The sequence below is a fragment of the Bolinopsis microptera genome, chromosome 12, assembly GCF_026151205.1.
Source record: "Bolinopsis microptera isolate Bmic1 chromosome 12, MBARI_Bmic_1.0, whole genome shotgun sequence".
NCBI lineage: Eukaryota > Metazoa > Ctenophora > Tentaculata > Lobata > Bolinopsidae > Bolinopsis > Bolinopsis microptera.
The window spans coordinates 10,661,255-10,683,247 of NC_087083.1; the positions used below are offsets into that span (position 1 = coordinate 10,661,255).

The following is a 21,993-nucleotide window of genomic DNA, read 5'->3' on the forward strand; positions in this document are numbered from 1 at the left end:
CTAGCCGTTATCTAGCCATGACGTCACAGTAACTAGCCGTTATCTAGCCATGACGTCACAGTAACTAACCGTTATCTAGCCATGACGTCACAGTAATTATCCGTTATCTAGTGATGACGTCACAGTAGCTATCCGTTATCTAGCGATGACGTCACAGTAACTATCCGTTATCTAGCCATGACGTCACAGTAACTAACCGTTATCTAGCCATGACGTCACAGTAACTAGCCGTTATCTAGCCATGACGTCACAATACCAGAGAAGCAGCTCACAGACCAGTACCTCCACAGTAGAAGACATCAGCTACACTTCCACAGCGAACCAGTTAACTGGGTACCTGTACAGTGAGGTGGAGGGATTCTGTAACAACCTCGTCACAGACCAAACCACAGACCAAACCACAGAGCAAACCACAGAGCAGACATCAGAGCAGACATCAGATGTCGGCAAATGGAAGTGTGTTATTATTCGTATTTGTAGAAGTTTGCTTTGTCTTGTGTGACCAAGAGGCTTGTGCTTTATAATATTTGGTTTGAAAATTGGCCCATATTACCAGATACAATTTTAATCAATTTGTACTAATGACCCTGAAAAAGTATCTTTATCTCTCCTCTGTAAGATATTTGTTAATATTACACTTACTTTACTACTTTACTACAAGTAAAGGGGATTGTCCCTAATGGGTTAATGTTAATATTACTACTGCCCCACCAGGTACGGGGGCATTAAGAAAGGTGTGACTGTGTACAAGACAGCCAGTGACTTCCAATCAAACACACCCTGTATGTTGGGCAGAATACAGATAGACTGTCAGCCTTCTTATCTGGATGCTTATCTCACCAACCCACAAACTAGGTTCTACTATGATAACTCTCTCAAGGTACAGTGGTCATATTATAGATACATACATGGTTGTTATGGTAACGTGTTGTTATGGTAACGTGTTGTTATGGTAACGTGTTGTTATGTAAACGTGTTGTTATGTTAACGTGTTGTTATGGTAACGTGTTGTTATGGTAACGTGTTGTTATGGTAACGACGTAACGTGTTGTTATGTTAACGTGTTGTTATAGTAACGTGTTGTTATGGTAACGTGTTGTTATGTTAACGTGTTGTTATGTTAACGTGATGTTATGGTAACGTGTTGTTATGTTAACGTGTTGTTATGTAAACGTGTTGTTATGGTAACGTGTTGTTATGGTAACGTGTTGTTATGGTAATGTGTTGTTATGGTATGCCCGGGTATATACTTATTATGGGTATTCATTATCGGTACTCATTAAGTCATAAGTGATTTGTCCCCCCTTAGTAATTAGTAACACCCCAATGGTGTTAGATATTAATATATATGCTCATACATATCGGGATATTTCAGGAAACGAAACTGCTCCAGACTGTGAACCAATACATAAAGATTTGTAAGTTATAAAGAGGGTATCCGACATGAGCCACATGACTACCCCCTCCCCCAATTAAATTGTATAATTTATTTAAAGCCTGTAATGGAGAAAATACCAAACAATTTATTTTGCTTGAAGAATATTTCCCACAGATTATACGGTGTTTCAAACAAAAAAGTGTCTTGTCAACTACAATGTTTGTATTTGCAACGTAGCAGCGCACAGAAAAGAGGTAATCCTTTTAAAAATAATTCTTCCCTTTCTGAATTAAGTCAGGTTTGATTGAGTCATCTCTTTAGAAAATGCATTTGATACCTTGCTTTCTTCTAATTTTATTTCTCTCTGCATTTAAAAATGCGAAGAGTTGTGTAAATTAACAAAATGTATTTCAGGGGGATACGTTTATAACAGGTTACTGTTCAGTTCCTACCCACAAAAACATGATAGTAGAGACAGGGGTTCCCACCATCTGGGTAATGATTTCAAATAATTTCAAAAAGTTCGGGGGGAAGGGGGGGGGGGGGGGGGGGGGGGGGGGGGGAAGGGGGGGGGGGGGGGGGGGAGGGGGGAAGGGGGGGGTCTAGTTTCTAGGTGTTCTCTCGCAAAAAGAGTTAACTAGATCTGAGATGTTATTTGTGCTTACTATGGTCTCTACTTTATCCTTTATCAATAACTTACAAAGTATTTCACCAGGTTACCATAACAACACGTTACCATAACAACACGTTACCATAACAACACGTTACCATAAAAACACGTTACCATAACAGCACGTTACCATAACAACGCGTTACCATAACAACACATTACCATAACAACACGTTACCATAACAGCACGTTCCATAACAACACGTTACCATAACAACACGTTACCATAACAACACGTTAACATAACAACACGTTACCATAACAACACGTTACCATAACAACACGTTACCATAACAACACGTTACCATAACAGCACGTTCCATAACAACACGTTACTATACCAAAACGTTACCCAAATAACACGTTACTATAACAACACGTTACCATAACAACACGTTACCATAACAACACGTTACCATAACAACACGTTACCAAAACAACACGTTACCATAACAACACGTTACCATAACAACACGTTACCATAAAAACGCGTTACCATAACAACGCGTTACCATAACAACGCGTTACCAAAACAACACGTTATCATAACAACACGTTACCATAACAACACGTTACCATAACAACGCGTTACCATAACAACGCGTTACCATAACAACACGTTACCATAACAACGCGTTACCATTTCAACATTTTACCAGGTACACTACAGTGGGTTTGTCATAAAACCAGGATTTGACAAAGAGGGGAAACCTTGTTCTGACGTTTTCTACATATTTCAGGTTAACCTATGAACACCCTTCAGTTTGAGATTTAGGAAGAGGCACTGTGTTCATATTTATCAAATATAATTTTAATCACTCCCCCGCAGCTTCTATACTATTGTGACTAGTCATCTTACATTTAAATACCAAGGAAGATTTGTACTTATTTGTAGTTGTAACAGTCTCCTAGCTCAATCATTCGAGTGGCCGGCTTCTGGTATACGTTGGCCAATCTGCCGTTCCCTGAGAAAACGCATTAAGTCACATCGATGTCATTTTGAGAAAATGGGACAAACGTGTTCGTCGTTTTTTAAGTAATTTTATTCGCATAAACGGGGTTAATTTTGACATCTATTTGTAAATAAATTATTGTCATATGTCCTAAACATGCTTAAAAGCATAAATTCACCAACACTGATCTACAAAAACCATTTTCCTCCAGAATAACTGAACTATTTTCCCATCCGCATTGGACTTAATGCCTTTTCTGAGGGAATTGCGGACTTAATGCCTTTTATCAGGATCGATTTCAACCGATTCCTCTCTAGAAAGGCAGTAAGTCCATTTTTTCTCAGATAAAGTCAACACAGAAAATACAACATTTCTATATTTTTGATCATATCTTTGCAATATAATTATGTGGGCCTCCTGTGCATTGCAAGTAAGTAATATTGACGAAAAATGGATAATTTTTCGTTCAAAATGCCTATAACTTCTTAAACATCAAATATTTTGGAATAATTTTTACAGCATCGTATTCAGCTCGGTCAGACGCATTAATTTGGGTAAAAATATTTAAACATACAATATTTAAAGCACCAAATTTTTCAAAAAAAGTTTCAATAATTCACACAGGTTCAAAAATTTTGAAAATAATATTTCTTTAAATTTTGAAATATTAGTACCAAAATTGTTTGCTTGCTGAGCTGATTACGACCGCATAAAAATTGTTTCGATATAACTAAAACTGTGGAAGTTATAGGCCAAAAACTATAAAAACTGCAAATAAAGTCTGGACTTAATGCCTTTTCTCAGGGAATCTCAAGGAACAGAAAAAGTTCCCTCAGAGAAGGCATTACAAATGGACTTAATGCCTTTTCTCAGGGAAGGTTTTGGGATAACGAGCTAAATATTCACGTTTTGTGTGACTTAATGCCTTTCGCGGCAGCTAAAACAGTATTTTGATAACTTGATTCATAGCTTAAGTTGTAGAGAATCTTCTCCTGAAAATTTTGGTACCAATATCTCAAAATTTCCAAAAAATGGACTTAATGCGTTTTCTCAGGGAACGGCAGCAATGTCCTCCACTCTTTTTTCTTTTGATTTGAATAGACGCTATTATATCAAAAGTGGTAATATTTGTTGTGAGGACACGATCTTAAATTTAAAGTAATTAAAATTATTTTCCAAATTTTCATTTTCATATTGTCGCCCTTTAGAGCCGCACTGAAATGGTTAGTAGCTACTGCTAGCACTTGTGCCTGCTGCTGTCCATATGGGCGGGATATAAGCACACTATTTCATTTCATTATTCTATACCCAAATACAGAAACACCTTTAAAACTTTTAAAAATGCACAATCATCTACAGTTTGATTACAAAGGAGACCTGCCAATGTTTGTGGTAAACTTCGCGTTGGAGAGGCAAATGACACAGCTAGGTAACATCAAGATGGTCCTGGAGAAATGTCTACTCTCCCCTGGGTTCAGTGATTCTGGGATATCCTTTTGAGTTGCTAATAGATAGTTTAACTGATCATTTTCATTAATTAGATTTATTTACTTGGTTATGCAATGTTTGTGAAAAGATTCGAGTAAACGAGTAAAAGAAAAGAAAACGCTTAACTCGCGTAATTGCTATCTCACATTTGGTTAAATATTTTATAATCACAATATTTACCATCCCACATTAGCTGGTTTAACGGACTTTAGTTACCCTCCTATATTATCGAGTGGTTATGGTAACGTGTTGTTATGGTAACGTGTTGTTATGGTAACGTGTTGTTATGGTAACGTGTTGTTATGGTAACGTGTTGTTATGGTAACGTGTTGTTGTGGTAACGTGTTGTTATGGTAACGTGTTGTTATGGTAACTTATTGTTATGGTAACGTGTTGTTATGGTAAAGTGTTGTTATGGTAACGTGTTGTTATGGTAACGTGTTGTTATGGTAACGTGTTGTTATGGTAACGTGTTGTTATGGTAACTTATTGTTATGGTAACGTGTTGTTATGGTAACTTATTGTTATGGTAACGTGTTGTTATGGTAACTTATTGTTATGGTAACGTGTTGTTATGGCAACTTATTGTTATGGTAACGTGTTGTTATGGTAACTTATTGTTATGGTAACGTGTTGTTATGGTAACTTATTGTTATGGTAACGTGTTGTTATGGTAACGTGTTGTTATGGTAACGTGTTGTTATGGTAACGTGTTGTAATGGTAACGTGTTGTTATGGTAACGTGTTGTTATGGGAACGTGTTGTTATGGGAACGTGTTGTTATGGTAACGTGTTGTTATGGTAAAGTGTTGTTATGGTAACGTGTTGTTATGGTAACGTGTTGTTATGGTAAAGTGTTGTTATAGTTACCCTCCTTAACGGCTTATAACACGATTCCCTCTCGACTGTAGGCCTCTCGCGCCAAAACTCAGGAGATAGCAGAAATTCTGACTCCAGCAGAAACCTAATCAGATTACCTTCTACTACTTCACTCGGTTCAATCGGTCAGAACTTTATTGACAAAGCACATATTTGTTTCATAAGTTTGGGCGAATTCCGATGTGCTGCTGTCCGCGGACAAAGGTTGTGTTACCATTTTCACTTTCCCCTCCCCTCCCACATCTCTTTTGTCCCTCCCTCTTGCCCCTCCCACCTCTCTCTTGTCCCTCCCTTTTGCCCCTCCGTCCTCCCCCCTCTTCCCCTTCCCCTCCCACCTCCCTCTTGCCCCTCGCTCCTCTCCCCCTCTTTTCCTTCCCCTCCCACATCCCTCTTGCCCCTCCCTCCCCTCCCCCTCTCATCTCCCCTCTCTCCCCCTCTCCCTCTACCCCCCTCCCACCTCCCTATTGCCCCTCCCTCCCCTCCCCCTCTTTTCCTTCCCCTCCCACATCCCTCTTGCCCCTCCCTTCTCTACCCTCTTCCCCTCCCCCTCTCATCTCCCCTCTCTCCCCCTCTCCCTCTACCCCCCTCCCACCTCCCTATTGCACTTTCCTCCTCTCCCGCTCTTACCCTCCCCCTCTCACTTCCCTCCTCTCCCCCTCTTCCCCTCCCACCTCCCACCTCCCTCTTGCCCCTCCCTCGTATCCCCCTCTTTCCCCTCCCACTTTCCTCTTGCCCCTCCCTCCTCTCCCCCTCTTTTCCCTCTCCCTCTCCCCTTCCCCTCCCCATTTCCTATTTTATTTGCCGATAAGTAAAATTGTAGGTTGTGGCAGATGGACGGGAATGGAAAGACGTGACTCTTTTTCTTCAGCTCGATCAGTTGTTACCTCTACCAACAACAGCTCACCTCCGCTCTCCATGAAATCATTCTCTGTGAGTTACCAATATCAGATCTCAATATTTTACAATCTTTAAGTTTGTCTAAACTTAATCATGAAAAAGTTATTGGAAGTTCTAAGGTTTAATGGTGACTTCTCAAGTTTTCATCCTTACATCAATATGTTGTCATCTCCTTATGTTTCAGGAGCCTCATCTCAAAATTTTCAGGAACCTTATCTTCTCGACGATCCGTTAGTGGTGTTTTATGTTGACAGTAGTGAGGATGAACAGAGTGCTCGGGGTTCTCAGGAAAGTTGAGGGGAAGGGGTGAAGGGGGATGGGGGGGGGGAGGGGAGAAGGGGGCTCTCAGGAAAGTATAAGGGGGAGGGGGTAGAGAATGAGGGGCTCCAACTGTAGATCACTTAAAGTGAAAGTGTTTCTTAATCCAGCGATATAATACTCAAATATTGTTCGACTGTACCAGACCATGTAGTACCTAGCTGAGCGTGCAGAGAGCGTGATCCATTTAATTTGTGCAGTTATCAACTTTACAATGGTACGTTACATAAATACTAGCTCTGTAGTATATATATATATATACTACAGAGCTAGTATTAATGTAAAGTACCATTGTAAAGTATATATACTTTCACGTTGTAGTGGCTCAGTTGGTTAATCTGCCTGGCATTGCTTAAGGTACCAGGTTCGATTCCCGACTCTGTCACTAGCCGTGGGGTGAGCGTCGTCGACGCTCAGCTAAGGATCCTGAGTGGTCTATGCAGCCCCCTGGTCCACTCAGCCAAATACTCGAGAAATCGGGTGTGAGGGTTAAATGAGGAGCTGCCCATTGCAGCTAAGTCTCGGGCGAAGAAAGTATGGTACACACTACCTTAACCGTCACTGGCCTAATGTATAATTGAATCCTTCGGCTTCCTGTAATTGGCTGGTTACACACTTGTGTAACAATGTGGCTGTTGGAATGTCCGAAGTAAAATAAGTGTTGAGATTTAAAAAAATATATATATACAGGGTGGGCCAAAAGTCAGTACCCATACGTTGGCCTTAATAGCTCCGCCGTGTTTTATATTTGAGAGCTGTTGCTTTGCAGATGGCATACTCTACTTACTGGTTCGAGGATTCCGTCGTCAAAATTTGAAAATTCGGATATTTTAGACCACGCCCATTCAATATTAAAACACCTATATTGTTTTCTCTGAACATGCTGAACACCTAATTTTTTCAGAGACGGTAGATTATCAAATGTTGCATATGATCTGAAAACATGAGGCAAAACGGATTAGAAATGACGAAGTAATCAAGCATTTTCTGTCTCTCGTTAACAAAATTGAATGGGTGATTATGTGACACCGTGACACGACACTTCAATTGGGCACCCTTAACAATTCCCATAATGTTTAACGGGGGCACCTTATCACGTGATTAGGTAAACCAATCACCTGATCACACGTAATGAATAAACTCGTTATATATACTTCATATCTCGGTCATCTGAGAAGCTACAGTTCTAATTCTTATGGCCAAACACAATTCAATAACATTTAGCTTGATCCGACTATCCAAACTATCAAATAAATGTGAAAATGAACCTCCATTTGAAAAAAATGAACGCAAATATTTTTCGAGTTGACAAATTCCTCGAACCAGTGGTGGTACTAAGTCATACCAGAAAGAAGTATTTAAATTGGGCACTCAGTGAATGAGCTATAAAGGCCAACGTATGGGTACTGACTTTTGGCCCACCCTGTATATATAGTTCTGTTAATCCATGTTCAATCTCCAGGAGTCGCTAATGCAAAGTATAATCATACAAGGAGAACAGATTCCCCAGAGTCTGGTTGGAAAACTCGCTTTCTCCACTCGACAGGTTTACACTCATTGTAAAAAGTGTGGTCTCTCCTTTTTTTAAATTGCTATCTGGGTAACGATTAAAACACGGTTGTGATGAGAGTTCATGCAACTCCTTCAGCAATATATTTATAAAAGGTTTAATGTGGTTATTTCTTGTTATTGAGTTTATGATTTTGGTAATGATACTGATAACAAATCAGATCCTTTTATTTCAGAACAGTGTCATGTCCAACATGAGCGATACTTCAAGTGTTACTTGTAAGAAAAAAGATTTAAGATTTACATTTATCACTTTATTGAGTGAGGCAAGTTGTTAATAATAATTTACGTACATTTAAACATATAGCATTTTACTCCTGCAAAACGTCTCGATTCTCTCAGCGAATCTTGAGCAACAATACGAATCTAAAGCTAAGAAATCTTCCGGAGAGTTATATAAAGACTATGTTGGGATAATAGAAAGCGTCAGATTCTCTTCACTCAGCCACTCAACTTTACCCTGGAAGTAAGTGACAATTGTGTGATTTAGGGTACACTTGTGTGATTTAGGGTACATTTGTGTGATTTAGGGTACACTTGTGTGATTTAGGGTACACTTGTGTGATTTAGGGTACACTTGTGTGATTTAGGGTACATTTTTGTTTCAGGGTGCCCTTGTCAGTTGTCTAATTTAGGGTACCACTTCGTGATATTCGATATCACAGCCGCAACAGTCAGCATTAAAAGATTAAACAAATTTCCCACCAGCTTAAGCTGCCATAACGAAATGTGGGTTAAAATGTATCATTATTGTTTTATTATGTTGTTGATTGATCAATTAATTAATTAATTAATTATCGTCAGGGTTATCGATCAAAAGAGAGGAGTGTGGATTTTGGAAAACACTGATTCTGATAAATTACAGTGAGTATATTTCTTTACAAGTTAAAGTAAATTACAGTGAATATATTTCTTCACAATTTAAGTTTAAATGTTAAAGTAAATTTATTTGTTTCGCGATTTATTAGCAGCTAGTTGGCTGCTGCAATTCCAATTTTCCGCAAGAAACACGATTTATTTTGGTTAATTATTTTGATAAAAATAAAACCACATTCTATAAGTATCTGCGGTGTAACAAGAGTAAATGCTGACTGTGATACCCTGGTGGACTACCTGAACAATCTGAACAACAAAATTGAGTACGACAAGTTCCTCCATAAAGCCATGGTGGTCGAAGAAATCAACGAGAATCTACAGATATGTGGGTACAATTTTATCTTGCTACAACTTACAATTCCATATTTTCAATCATATTCTCGTCATGTTACCATGGTTACGACTTATTAATGTACACTGTGGACCTAGCTTGTTTTCTGTTTTAAGTCAATAAACTCCAACCAAAACTCGAGAACTTTTCTATAGAAAAAGTGATCATCTCATCAGCAAGGACTTACCAACTTCTTCTAGTAACCATGGTTACTTACCAACTTCTTTTAGTAACCATGGTTACTTACCAACTTCTTCTAATAACCATGGTTACTTACTAACTTCTTCAGTGTATATGCAGTTCAAGACAAAACACTGTCTAATGGTACAGTATGAAAGAGACGCCTGTGTTTTTCAATATGTCTGCAGAAAGGTAAGGTGTTGTTATGGCAACGTGTTGATAATGATTTAAGCTCCTTTCATGTTGAATTTTTAATATTTTTTTATTCATTGGGTTATCGAATTCTAACCTCATTGAGAAAAAAGTACATTTATTCAGGAAAATAAGCCTGTGTAATCTAGTGCATCAGTATGTAAAACTAAAATAAGATTCTTCAGGACAAAAAAGCCATGTTGGTCACTGGGAGCATTACTCATCCGAACTGTCCTCCTGATAAAGATATTACCAGGTAACTTATAGTTATTATGAATTATAATAATTATTAATTGTTTAATTAATTATTTATATTTTAGGCTGTAACCTTATTAATTCAATGGAATAAACCTAGCATGCCTTGGTTGCAGCATCGCTTCACTTATAGGTGCATATAGGGCCCGATGTAATTGCTGCGATCAGTTTACTGGTCAACTGGTGTTTCGGTGTCCCTAATTTTGTTTACACTCGGTCACTTGTCAAGGCATGTAAGGTCATTCGGCGATATTTTCTTTGAAATAAAATGATGTATTTGTGTAAAAATTTGAAAGTTTATTGATAAAAAATAAAAAATTAATTATTATTATTATTTAATTAATTAACTATTTATTTATTTAATTATTATTAATTATCAATTAAAACTTGTAACTTAATTCTTAATTAGTTGGGCAGAGCACTTCTCTAATCTGCTCAATCCACAAACAACACCAGTGGATTTAACAAATATTGATAGCATTCCAGTTGAGGCATGTTTCACTTTCAGTTCTTCAAGAAGACGAACATCATTCAAAAGTCAAAACCCAAATTTACCGTACACCCTGATTTACAATACTAATTTCCTTTACCAAAACTGTACTGTTAATAGGGGTTTTACTGTATTAACTTACATAATTTTTTACATTATTACATTATTACATAATTACATAATTACTTAATTACTTAATTGACCTCAGGTTGTCAGTGGATGTGAGCGGCTTCATCGTAGAGTCTTTACCTGACGATCCAACTCAATGTAGTCTTGTTTTCGTTTCCAAGGTAACTCATAGTAGTCTCGACTTTGTTTATAAATAAAATTCAGATTTTCGTTTATAATGTTCCCCCCAGGTCAGTATTAGTGAAAGTGAAAGTGAAAGTGAAAGTGAAAGTGAAAGTGAAAGTGAAAGTGAAAGTGAAAGTGAAAGTGAAAGTGAAAGTGAAAGTGAAAGTGAAAGTGAAAGTGAAAGTGAAAGTGAAAGTGAAAGTGAAAGTGAAAGTGAAAGTGAAAGTGAAAGTGAAAGTAAAAGTGACAGTGAAAGTGTATAAATATAACGTTCCCCTAGGTCAGCATGGGTCCTGGTTACTTCCCTCACTCTCTCCTCTGGCTGGTTAAGAGAAGACAACCCCTACTTTTAGCTCGAATTGCTGCTCACTTTAAAACTAAAAAATGAGGGAAACTGACGTCATGTATCTGTAACGCAGTTCAAACACAAGGATTCGTTTTTATACGAGGGCTATAAGGCCTGGAACTGTTAATGATGATGTGATGAAAATTTATCGGAATACTTACGATTCTATTTCATCACACATTTATGTGTTTGTGAACAGTTTATTAAAAAACAGTTTATTAAATAAACTGGATTAAGGAGGATTTACTTGGCCGAGGGTTACAAAACCCCGAGATTTATTAGCAGTTTAAATTTTACTGCTTTATTAAAGTCAGCACAGTATAGTGAGATTTTATAATTGATTTGGCACAATATTGTTAGGTTTTAATGGATGATCATCCCCAAATTACTTTTTTTCTTAAAATAATGGTTGTAAAAGTAAAACATAAAGTTTTGTACAATGTTTTGTGAAATTATGAAATTTTATTGAATTCTCCACAACTTTCTACAGTTAACAACTGCTGACTGCAACGTTTTAAATATGAAATCTAGTGCAGTATATCTTACTCGTCTGTATCTTGTATTTATCCTATGAAATAATTTCCACCGCGCTATATTGTCAAGCTGAACCTCCTGCAGTTTCTGAATACCCTCGATTTGCTTGAATCTCAAAATGACGAGCTACAGCTGCGATTTTTAATTTTCAGTGTTACAACTTACAAGATTCTTATAACTTTATAACACTGACAACCATAAAAGTCCATCAGCTCGTCGCGGGATTACGATATAAATTTCGTTAATTAACAATTATACAAAGAAATACAATAGTAATGGTTGGTGTGTGGCTATACAGATAACAATGAGTCGCTATAACAATGAGACACTTATAAGAACACGCCTCGACAGAACAAATACTCCCAATCAGGATATTAACATGCTGATTTCCGTGATTTCCCTGATCTCCTTGTTATTTCCAGATCTTACATTTTTAATTTTATCAATAGTTAAGTTTCCATGCCCTGACACATTTTTTCTTCTAATTGTTTTTTAATTTCTTGGACGTTAGAAAGTAAAAATCAAATATCGATTTTAATTCGTCGTGAAGATTTGCTTGAAAGTAACATATTATATTGATTACAAGTAAGTTTTTAGAAACTTTAACATTTTGAATTTCACTTATACGCATCACTGCAACAACAATTTTTGTAGCATGATGCTACGGTAACGCATAGTTACGGTAACGTTTTGCTACGTAACGTTTTGCTATGCAAACATGTTAATGTTGCGGTATCTTATTGCTATCAAATATGGCAGCATTTTGCTATGGTAACGTGTTCCTATGGTAACGACTAACGTGTTGCCATGATGATTTTATTGTTAGAGTTACGTACTGGCTACTGTAGCACTGTTACTCGAGACCTCAGTCATAAAAAGTTTATGTTTATGGTAGCACATTAATTAATAATTACTGCTATATTCTTATATTAGCAAACTGTAGCAGTACTCCCAATTACTCTAGTTGGCTGTAATTAAAAGCATTATAAACCCAAGTCGCCCGATGAACCACAAGAGCTCGTCTACAGGACATTAAAACGTATCGTTAATTAACCGAACCACTAAACCTCGCGGTCACGTGATAAGAGAGCGCGCCCACGTGTTACAGCGTGTTACCACGTGCGTGTCACGTGTTAGGTTTATTAGAGCCGGAGTGCTGATTAGCTACGTGACATCACGGGTGTTGTATGAGAAGTATTCCTATCATCCTATCAGTTTGTTATCGTATATTAGTGAGTTAGTATATTGACAGACGAGGGCTTACTGCATACTATTGCTTGTAGGCTAGTTTCATATACTGTACTAGACCAGTCGCAGGCTTTACTTTCTGAATTCCCTGGTCGTTTTAACGCCTTCTTTCTTCATTCATTTTCTTCATTCGTAACATCTGGAAAATGGAGAGGTTCGTTTTTATGAAGTTAGGGTTTAGATTTTATTTTATAAATATATAAATAACATATTGGTTTCTAATTATGTTTTTGTTGCCTAGAATTGTAATGTGTACGTCACCTTATAATTTAAAACGTGTAATACTAATTGTCAATTATCTATTTAGATAGGTTTCACATTAATTTTGTAGCATGTGACTGCAATAACTGATATAATTCCAACCCTTCAAAATTGATTTAGATCGGTTCAGTTTGTTAAGTAGTGGACATTTTTAGATACTGTAAAGCTGTAACATGTTAATGTTATGTTACATGTTATGTTAGGGTTTTTTTCCATTTATATAAATTTGGTTAGGGTTACAAAAATGTAGCTTTGTTAGTTTAAATTTCAAATCGAACAGTTGGATCAAAATCGAAGGTAAACCTTAGACATAATCCCATTTTTCACCACTTTTCAGCATTTTTTTCAGTTTTTTTTTCAGTTTTCTGCATTTTTTTCCAATTTCCTGTTTTAACTGCAGTTACAATCACTCCGTCAGTACACAACGTTTCAATAATTAAATTTAAGTAGTATTAGTAATACGGTACTCATCCATTCAGATGTTGGCAAATAAAACAGATAATTATTAATCACAGTGTAGCTGATTTCGATTAAAGATCAGCTGGACTCTATCACAGCTTGTATTAGGTACAGAGTGGGGCACTGCATACGCGTGTTGTTTAAATCACAACCCCCCTCTCCATCGCATTAATAAAACTCTAGCTACCAAGGAAATAGGACACATAAATCATTACAGAGTCTATATTTCAATTACTTTGAGCTCACCACGTGACACGTCCCTGAGCTGAATAGAGCAATCTGATTGGTTCACAATAGCGAGGGAAATTGCCTATGTCCGTGTACAAGTTACCATGGTAACATGTTTCCAGGGCATCAAATCAGTTTGACATCTGTTGAGTTTGACATGAGTTTTTGTTATTCCAGGATCCAGTGTTGCAGTTTAATTCAGATAATTCAACGTTGATAAAGCACGCGACAACTTACTGCACACACAGCACGTGCTCGTTACCAAGGTAACAGATATTACAGCTCACTTAACACGTGACAAGAAAGAAGATGACGTCACTTCAGGGATCGAGCAGGACTTTGCTCTGCAGCTTCGTTATCTTCCTCAGTAGCTTCACACATCTCGACTGTGGAGGGTAATCATTACTTTCTTTTTTCACGCTCAGAAGTTTGATTATCAAGGAATTATTGTTAGTTCCTCTCTAGTTCGCAGTTTTTGAGACAATGCATGATTTCCACAAAAACATGTGTAGTTAAGGGGTTGACGAGAATTCACGAAAGAAACTTCCTCCTGATATAATAGTTATACCAAGGCATATTCGGGATAGATATAGCATTTCAAACTGATCGTTATACATATGATGCAATTTCATTTTGTTCTATATCCAAATCAAAAGCGAGCTTAGTCAAACTCAACTATCAACAAACAAAATGTTGATCAAAAAGTTATAACTGTTCGGCCGATTTGGGGGCTATTTTCTGAAAACCGGATAGAAATCGTAAATGTTGGCCAAAAAAACCCGCTAATCGTTATACGGTTCAACTAACGCTCAGTAACGCTGAAGCTCTGAAGTAAGAGTTAAAACTAAAATTTCATATCATTATTTTACCTGTTTTAAACTCACCATTCAATTACGACGACACGTGACTACCCTAGTGATAACACGTGACTATCCCGTTATAAATCAAGAGGCTTGCATATAATGAACATATTGACACGGGTGCAGAGTTGAGTCTGTACGGAACCTAGTAGTTTCAGATCCTTGTTTAACTTGCCGTACAGCAAGGTCATCCACTACTTTAGCCCGGCGAGGCACATAACTCCCTCTACAACTCCATATCAAATGTTTCATATATACTAGCCAGGTTTACAAGATATATCCTTATAACACGTGGCTACCCTAGTGATAACACGTGACTACCCTAGTGATAACACGTGACTATCCCAGTGATAACGAGGTATCAGCCCCGGATTATCTGATAGAGCTCTACAACAAGTTCAACAGAGGAGTCGGAGAAGTGGAGGAGGAGGAAGAGAACGCTAACAAGATATTCACATTTTACAGATCAGGTACAGTAGGGGTTAAGGATTAAGGAAGGGAGGAGGGGGAGGAGGATGAGGAGGGTGAGAAGGGGGAGGAGGGTGAGGAGGGGGAGGAGGGGAGGAGGAGGAAGAGAACGCTAACAAGATATTCAAATTTTACAGATCAGGTACAGTATGGGGTAAAGGAAGGGATGAGGGAGGATGTGGAGGAGGGGGAGGATGGGGAGGATGGGGAGGAGGGGGAGGAGAACGCTAACAAGATATTCAAATTTTACAGATCAGGTACAGTAGGGGTTAAGGATTAAGGAAGGGAGGAGGGGGAGGAGGATGAGGAGGGTGAGAAGGGGGAGGATGGGGAGGAGAACACTAACAAGATATTCACATTTTACTAAACATTTGTTAAACAAAATTTTATCAATCACCTCGTTGAGTCTCTGCAAAGTGAATTGTATCTATTTTGTATGAAAAGGTATTTTGAAGATCGGGATATCCATCCTTGCCAAGATTAAAATAATTGAAAAACCGCGCCGATAACAAACATGTTCTCGCACTTGTATACTATAATATACTAAAAGTAAAACAGGTTAGGTGTATACTACAACTTGTCAATTGTTTGATTGTGCGGTCCAATTTGTTTAAGTGAGGAGGAAATCACTAATTTCTGTCAATTGCCAATAAATTAGACCAGTGATTATAATTGTGAATATAATGAATTATCGCGATGTTATTAAGGTAGATGAAAGGCGCAACATCCGTCACGTGTACAGAATCATATGTAATAAACACGCGTGTAAAAAAGTTAATTGGGATGCATAACTTATAGTAACTAAGTAAAACAGTATGGAGGATAAATACAGAGCCCGTATCTACTATCTTATTGACCTAAATGTTGCCGTCTAAAATTATTTCGAGACTTGACCAGTGTTCGACACATGAAACTTATTGTGGTTATTATAAGCATTATGGTTATAAGCAGGGTTGATACATGATAAGGCTATGGTAGCGACATATATGTGAAGCACATGAATATTGTATGTTACTGAAATAATGCATCGTTAACCATGGTAAGCACAATAACCAGGGCAATGGAGATGTAATTTCCGAATTAAAAAGTTTCGCCCTTGCAATCCAAGAGATATCTTATCAACAATCGATCGCTCTACGGGAGCGTAAGGATTTGTATTTATAGTCGAGCATGACTCTTATTATTTTATACCACCAATTTGCTGTCCCACATCCAAATCAATCAACTCGTTACATTTGAAAGTTCATGTGTTGGTGTCAAGCAAGTTTATAAATCATTACTTAAGTGTAAAGTAATTCAAGAAAATATGAATAACCATGGTTACAATATGAATAACCATGGTTACAATAACCATGGTTACAATAACCATGGTTACAATAACCATGGTTACAGAGGGATGCAGCTCCTATTGCTGGAGAAGCCTTAAAACTGAACTCTCAGCAGATTTTAATTAAGAAGCCTTATAAGGTTAGGTGCGGTTTATTGGTTGTGGGAACCATTGGAGACTTCTATTGTAGTTCATGTAATTACCTGAACAAGGACCATAGTTACTCGGGGAAATTCATTTACTTACTGAAACAAAAAATAACACTTATTTGATTAGTAAATAATGCAAGTTTGATTATTTAAAAGAAAATGCATCTGACTTCTACAATAACACACATTGAATTAGTAGAGAAAACTTATTTAATTTCTAAAAAAAACTATTCACTTAGTAAAAAAATCTATTCAATTACTGAAAAGAACTTATATTTATATACTAAAAACACTTTACATCTTCAGGTGTGACAGAATTGGAAGGTTTCTATTTACCACAAAAAGCGAAATTGGATTTTAATATATCAGCTTTTAACAGAGAGGATAGAATCTTAGGTGAGAGAATTAAAAATAAGGAATATATAGTACAAAACTTATAATTGCAGTTGGTTAGAAGATCACGAGAAGGGATTTAAGATGAATGCAATTATTATTGATGATGCTAAAGAGATTGCGAAGAGATTAAGATTAAACCACAATTTTCGTCGTATCGACGTGCTAGCTAAGAATCCTATCGAAAAAGTGAAACTCCAGTTGATTAAACACTCACACATTTCAGCTTCAAATCTGAGAGTATTTGTGGGCGATATAAGTGAGAGTATACCTTTAACAAAAGAGGGCTCCGTTACAGCCGTAACATTGAAAACGACCTGTAAAACGAGAATATACGACCGCTCAGATGTTTTACTGGTGAAAGGAAGGGTTTGGAGACATACTAAACAGGCATGGAAATGTTACAATTTGCTGAGAATTTGTTTTCTTATAGTTTGAATGAAACGTCCAGATTGAAAATGAATCTTACCATGTGTTTCCAAAGAAATTGTTGCGTCCATAATTCAATTATATCCGTTCTCGCAATTTCCGCCCAAATAAAGTCCAAAAAGACGATTCTAACCAACACATGTACCTCAGCTGAAGAAGTCAGACACTGGACAGTGGATAAAGATCAAAGTAAGCTCCATAGAACGCACCCTAAATAACCTCACCCCCTACCGACACTTCTACCACTTCGTGGTGCGCTGCTCCATCACCACCCAGCTCAGTCATGGTTACCTGGACAAATACGGGGGCAGAACCCCTATCTTCAGCATCTCCAGGAGCAAGGAGCCAACTCTGGTGGTGTACACAGTGAATAACTCATCTAAGCCCTTTAGAGAGTACATGAGGAGTAACCAAGAGGGAAGACAGGCCGCTCTCCCGGGGGAGGGAGACCAGGGAGTGCGAGCTAGCAGGGGCTTCCAACATAGGTGTGTCCTCATGGATCTGTATTTAAACTTCACTAAACTAGGCTGGGGCAGTAAGATAATCCACCCGCTAGAGCTAAAGATAAATCAGTGTGCGGGGCAGTGTCCCTACCCTATGTCCCATGCCATCGACCACTCAACCAGTGCTCTCTTTAGAGGGGCCTGGTACAAGAAATTCCCGGACTCGGTAGCCAGGCCCTGCTGTGTACCTTCCACTTACAAGCCTGCTACTCTAATGTTGAGTGGTGATCACGTGACTGTGCTTAAAAAGTTTGATGATTTGATTGTCAGTAAATGTAAGTGTTTGTAGTAGGAGTTCTGAGGAACGTTTGATGTTATACTGTGGAACAATTTGTTTAAATTACCGCAGTTGATGTGTTTTTATGGTCAAAGATTGAAGACTTCTTGGGCTTAACTAAACTGTGTAAACATTTTAAGCAGTTTTGCAGGTTACAGAGAAATTGGCTAGTTTTATTGTTCAGCTGAAAGTGAAACAGAGTTGTTCTGTTTAGTTTCACTTCATTACTTACCGGTAGTGTTACTTATTTTAGTGCTTACTGTTATTTTGTGGTTTTCATGTTACCTCTTAAAATATAGCTTATTTTGATGACAATACTGAATCTGCAATCAATTGAATTTTTTGTAATTTATCTTATGAACCGCAATTTTTACTTCCAGTACCTCAATTTGGTTTCATACCATCATCTATTAACTGAATAATTGGTTTCTTGGAAAAATCTCCATCCAATCTGTCAAAATTGCGTTCAGAAATTTTCATATTTGAAAATGGGACAGAAATTGGAAAATACGAAATTTAATTTCGTTTTGTTAAGCTTTCTGCATGCAGTGAGCTTCTTCCAACTGAAATAAAACTTCCAGCACCTCAATCGTGTCATATTCCAATTATAGTTGACTGACTAATTAAATTGTTTGCAGGTGAGAAATTCAGTAAAAACTGTAAAATTTCGGTTCTGGAAATTTCATCTTCAAAATTTGCAAATGGGACAATATTGAATATGATTTTTAAATTTAAATTTTCTTCAAGATTTGGACTTCCAGTAATTTTGGGGTTACTTTGCAATCTTTTGCTTTTTACCTAATTTGCACGTTAGTAGAAGCTCTTACGGGCATTTTCTGCTCGATACGCTAGGGACTTCAGAAACACTGCTCCTTTCTAAACGTATTTTTTCCGTTTACCCTTTTTATTTGTAAAAAGGCAATAGTGAAAAATTACTAATGGACTTTTTTGCAGAAAAACGTGGATTTTTGGTGAGCGAGGTAGGTACTTGGTTTTATATATGTCGTAATCCGTTAGTTACTGCATGTCAACTAGGGCTCTTACTAATTCGCTCGCCCAAAAATTATCACGTGACTTACTAATAACTTTTACAAGACGAACATGTTACAAAAAACCGGAAGTCTCTAACTCTTTTACTTTCAAAGTTAGGCCCCATCCAGTAATATATATTATGGCTAGCTTATAGGTGAATAGAATCATTTATCATAATCCAGCGCACTACCTAGTCATATCATTATCACATGATCGAGACAGATTTTCGCCGATATCTCGCTAGGGGAGTATTTATTTAACTTTATGTCGTGTGGGGTAATTCGTTGTACTTTGTACTTGTAGGTTTATAAGTATAACCTACCAAAACGCGCGCCGAGTTAATTGGACTCGTCGACGGTCGTGGAACAAATATTTTACGAGTATCACCCGGGCCGTTAAGTGATTCAGAATCAGCTTTCGAAAATACATTGAACCAAGTAGATTTCAACCATGTCAGGGGTTCTTTTAGAACAATCTCGAAGATCGATTGTAAAATTTGATTTAGCAGTAGCACGCTTGGAAAATAATGACGGTGACCTATTAACTTTTGGTAGTCCGAAAACATGGTATTTTTTTCAAAACAATGCATAATCTACCAGCTAGAGAAAGAAACCCTGGTTACCCTAACATTATCCACACTATCTGGCCTTGTAAACCAAAGAGCCGGGATTCTCATCTCAGCTACTGTTTAAAAAGCTAGAACCATGTTTGCGATTCATTAGTCTGCGCGCCTGGTGAACTGCTAAATCTACCTTTACAGGTCTACCTTTAGTAGTCTATAGTACAACTCTCTAGCATGAGCTGCTGAATAGCACAGGTTAGCACGGCCCACGGGTTGAGATCATCGAGCATAATCATGATAATGCCATACAATATGTTCATTATATGCAAGCCTCTTGATTTATACAGACGTATTAAAGAGCAGCTCTCACTGACTCTCAGTAACAATAACATAAAACCTGGGCTTGTTGAGCCATTAGTCCCTTTTCCTCCACATGACAACCACGTAATACAAGGTTAGAAAGAGGGAGCATGCTCTCTTTGTAGCCACAATACTTATACACGCCAACGGTTCTCCTTCGTTTGTGACACTGCTTACAATTTTAAAGCTATCCAAAGTTAGATAACCACCTCCGGAGTAGTCCACTATCAAGTCGTGATAGTTACCGAGGTAACAAGTCCCAGACGTGTTACCATAGTTACCCAGACTGGGATCAAGATGGTTATCTTCCTCACAGCCCTCTTCTTCGCTGGAGCTGCTGCTACTGATGATGATGGTACGTACACAGTAGTTACTAGTTAGAATATCGTATTCAACAGTTACTAATTAGAATATCGTATTCAACAGTAACTAGTTAGAATATCGTATTCAACACTTACTAGTTAGCATATCGTGGGGGCGCAGCGGGGTCCAAGGGACAGCAATAAACTGGGACTGAAAAGAATCAAGTACTCACGTAAATTTTGTAACTTCACAACAGTAATCTGCATTCTCCAATCAGAATTTACGATTTACTCAGGCCTCATCGTCTTAAGATTTTGACATTTCCCAGTGGTACTACTGCTCTTTAATTTTTCGCTGGAAATTAAGCACTAAGCAAATGCTATACCAGTCCCTACCGAACTCAGTACTTGCCACATTGAATGGAATAAGTACATGTATTATAGTGGGATTTGGGAATAATTTACGAAATGCTGAAGTCAATTGCCTGCCGTTTAAACAGTACAGACTGCAGTCATAAACGCAGCCCAGTTACCAGGCGACCATGTAATGGGGACTAGGGGGCTTGTTTTTTCTGGGTTCAATTTTTTCCGGGGGGGGAGGGGGGGGGGGGGGGCTGCAGCCCCCCCCCCCCTGCCCCCCCCTGGCTACGTGCCTGCCGCAAACTAACCCGTCCAGTGTCCACTACCTCCGCAAACTAAACCGTCCACTACCTCCGCAAACTAAACCGTCCACTACCTCTGCAAACTAAACCGTCCACTACCTCCGCAAACTAAACCGTCCACTACCTCCGCAAACTAACCCGTCCAGTGTCCACTACCTCCGCAAACTAAACCGTCCACTACCTCCGCAAACTAAACCGTCCACTACCTCCCTAGGTGTGTTTACTTTAGAAACCGACTTAACACACTTACACAGAATCTAAGGAGCATACTATCTCAATTCTCAATACGGTATCAAAAAATATTTGATATCACATCTTTCAGTGGAGTATGTTATCACACAGACGACAGCAAACACAATGCTTTCATTAGAGCTTCGAAAAAACTTTTGGCGAAAAAAGATATTTTTAAGTTTTCGAAAAGTTTTTCTAAAAACTACCTTTCAAGAAAAACCGATCATTTTGAGCCAATAAACATTTTTATGATTTTTGGTAATTACTAATTAGCTAATTAGTAATTATCCAATTATCTGATTGTCTGACATGAACATTTTTCCGACGAAAGTTTTTCTCGTCGATAAGATAAACACCCTCGATTAATTCTTAACCTTCTACGATGTTCACAGCTGAAGATATTTGACAAATAAGAAAAGAGGTAGAACGTGGCAAAAGTGGCAAAAAGTGGCCTTAGGACAAGTGGAAAAGTTTGGAAAAGTTGGTCAGCCGAATGAAACCTAAAAATTGAACCTAAAAACGTCATAAATCCTTTGGAAGCCTCTTGTGTCAGTAGATCGATTTTTTCAGACGGATACTTTTCCAAATACTG

At 37.9% G+C, this 21,993-nt stretch overlaps 3 protein-coding genes across 3 annotated transcripts; all 3 read left to right on the top strand.

The window, feature by feature from the left end:
- The first annotated feature begins 211 nt into the window (after positions 1 to 211).
- On the top strand, positions 212 to 4,501 carry LOC134823897 (uncharacterized). The gene is made up of 7 exons (XM_063835495.1): positions 212 to 456; positions 715 to 880; positions 1,376 to 1,418; positions 1,553 to 1,632; positions 1,793 to 1,873; positions 2,708 to 2,788; positions 4,361 to 4,501. Exons 1-7 carry the CDS (start codon positions 242 to 244, stop codon positions 4,499 to 4,501), a joined length of 807 nt encoding a protein of 268 aa, XP_063691565.1. The 5' UTR covers positions 212 to 241.
- Positions 4,502 to 5,387: 886 nt separating this feature from the next.
- On the top strand, positions 5,388 to 11,559 carry LOC134824411 (uncharacterized). Its single transcript, XM_063836313.1, has 12 exons — positions 5,388 to 5,493; positions 6,189 to 6,298; positions 6,473 to 6,550; positions 8,043 to 8,129; positions 8,329 to 8,371; positions 8,495 to 8,618; positions 8,957 to 9,016; positions 9,214 to 9,353; positions 9,649 to 9,731; positions 9,917 to 9,987; positions 10,685 to 10,766; positions 11,051 to 11,559. Exons 2-12 carry the CDS (start codon positions 6,209 to 6,211, stop codon positions 11,156 to 11,158), a joined length of 966 nt encoding a protein of 321 aa, XP_063692383.1. The 5' UTR covers positions 5,388 to 5,493; positions 6,189 to 6,208; the 3' UTR covers positions 11,159 to 11,559.
- Positions 11,560 to 13,974: 2,415 nt separating this feature from the next.
- Positions 13,975 to 18,630, top strand: LOC134823964 (growth/differentiation factor 6-B-like). Its single transcript, XM_063835561.1, has 5 exons — positions 13,975 to 14,241; positions 15,055 to 15,176; positions 16,957 to 17,046; positions 17,270 to 17,433; positions 17,623 to 18,630. The coding sequence occupies exons 1-5, from the start codon at positions 14,156 to 14,158 to the stop codon at positions 18,262 to 18,264; spliced, it is 1,104 nt and encodes a 367-aa protein (XP_063691631.1). The 5' UTR covers positions 13,975 to 14,155; the 3' UTR covers positions 18,265 to 18,630.
- The last annotated feature ends 3,363 nt before the right edge of the window (positions 18,631 to 21,993 follow it).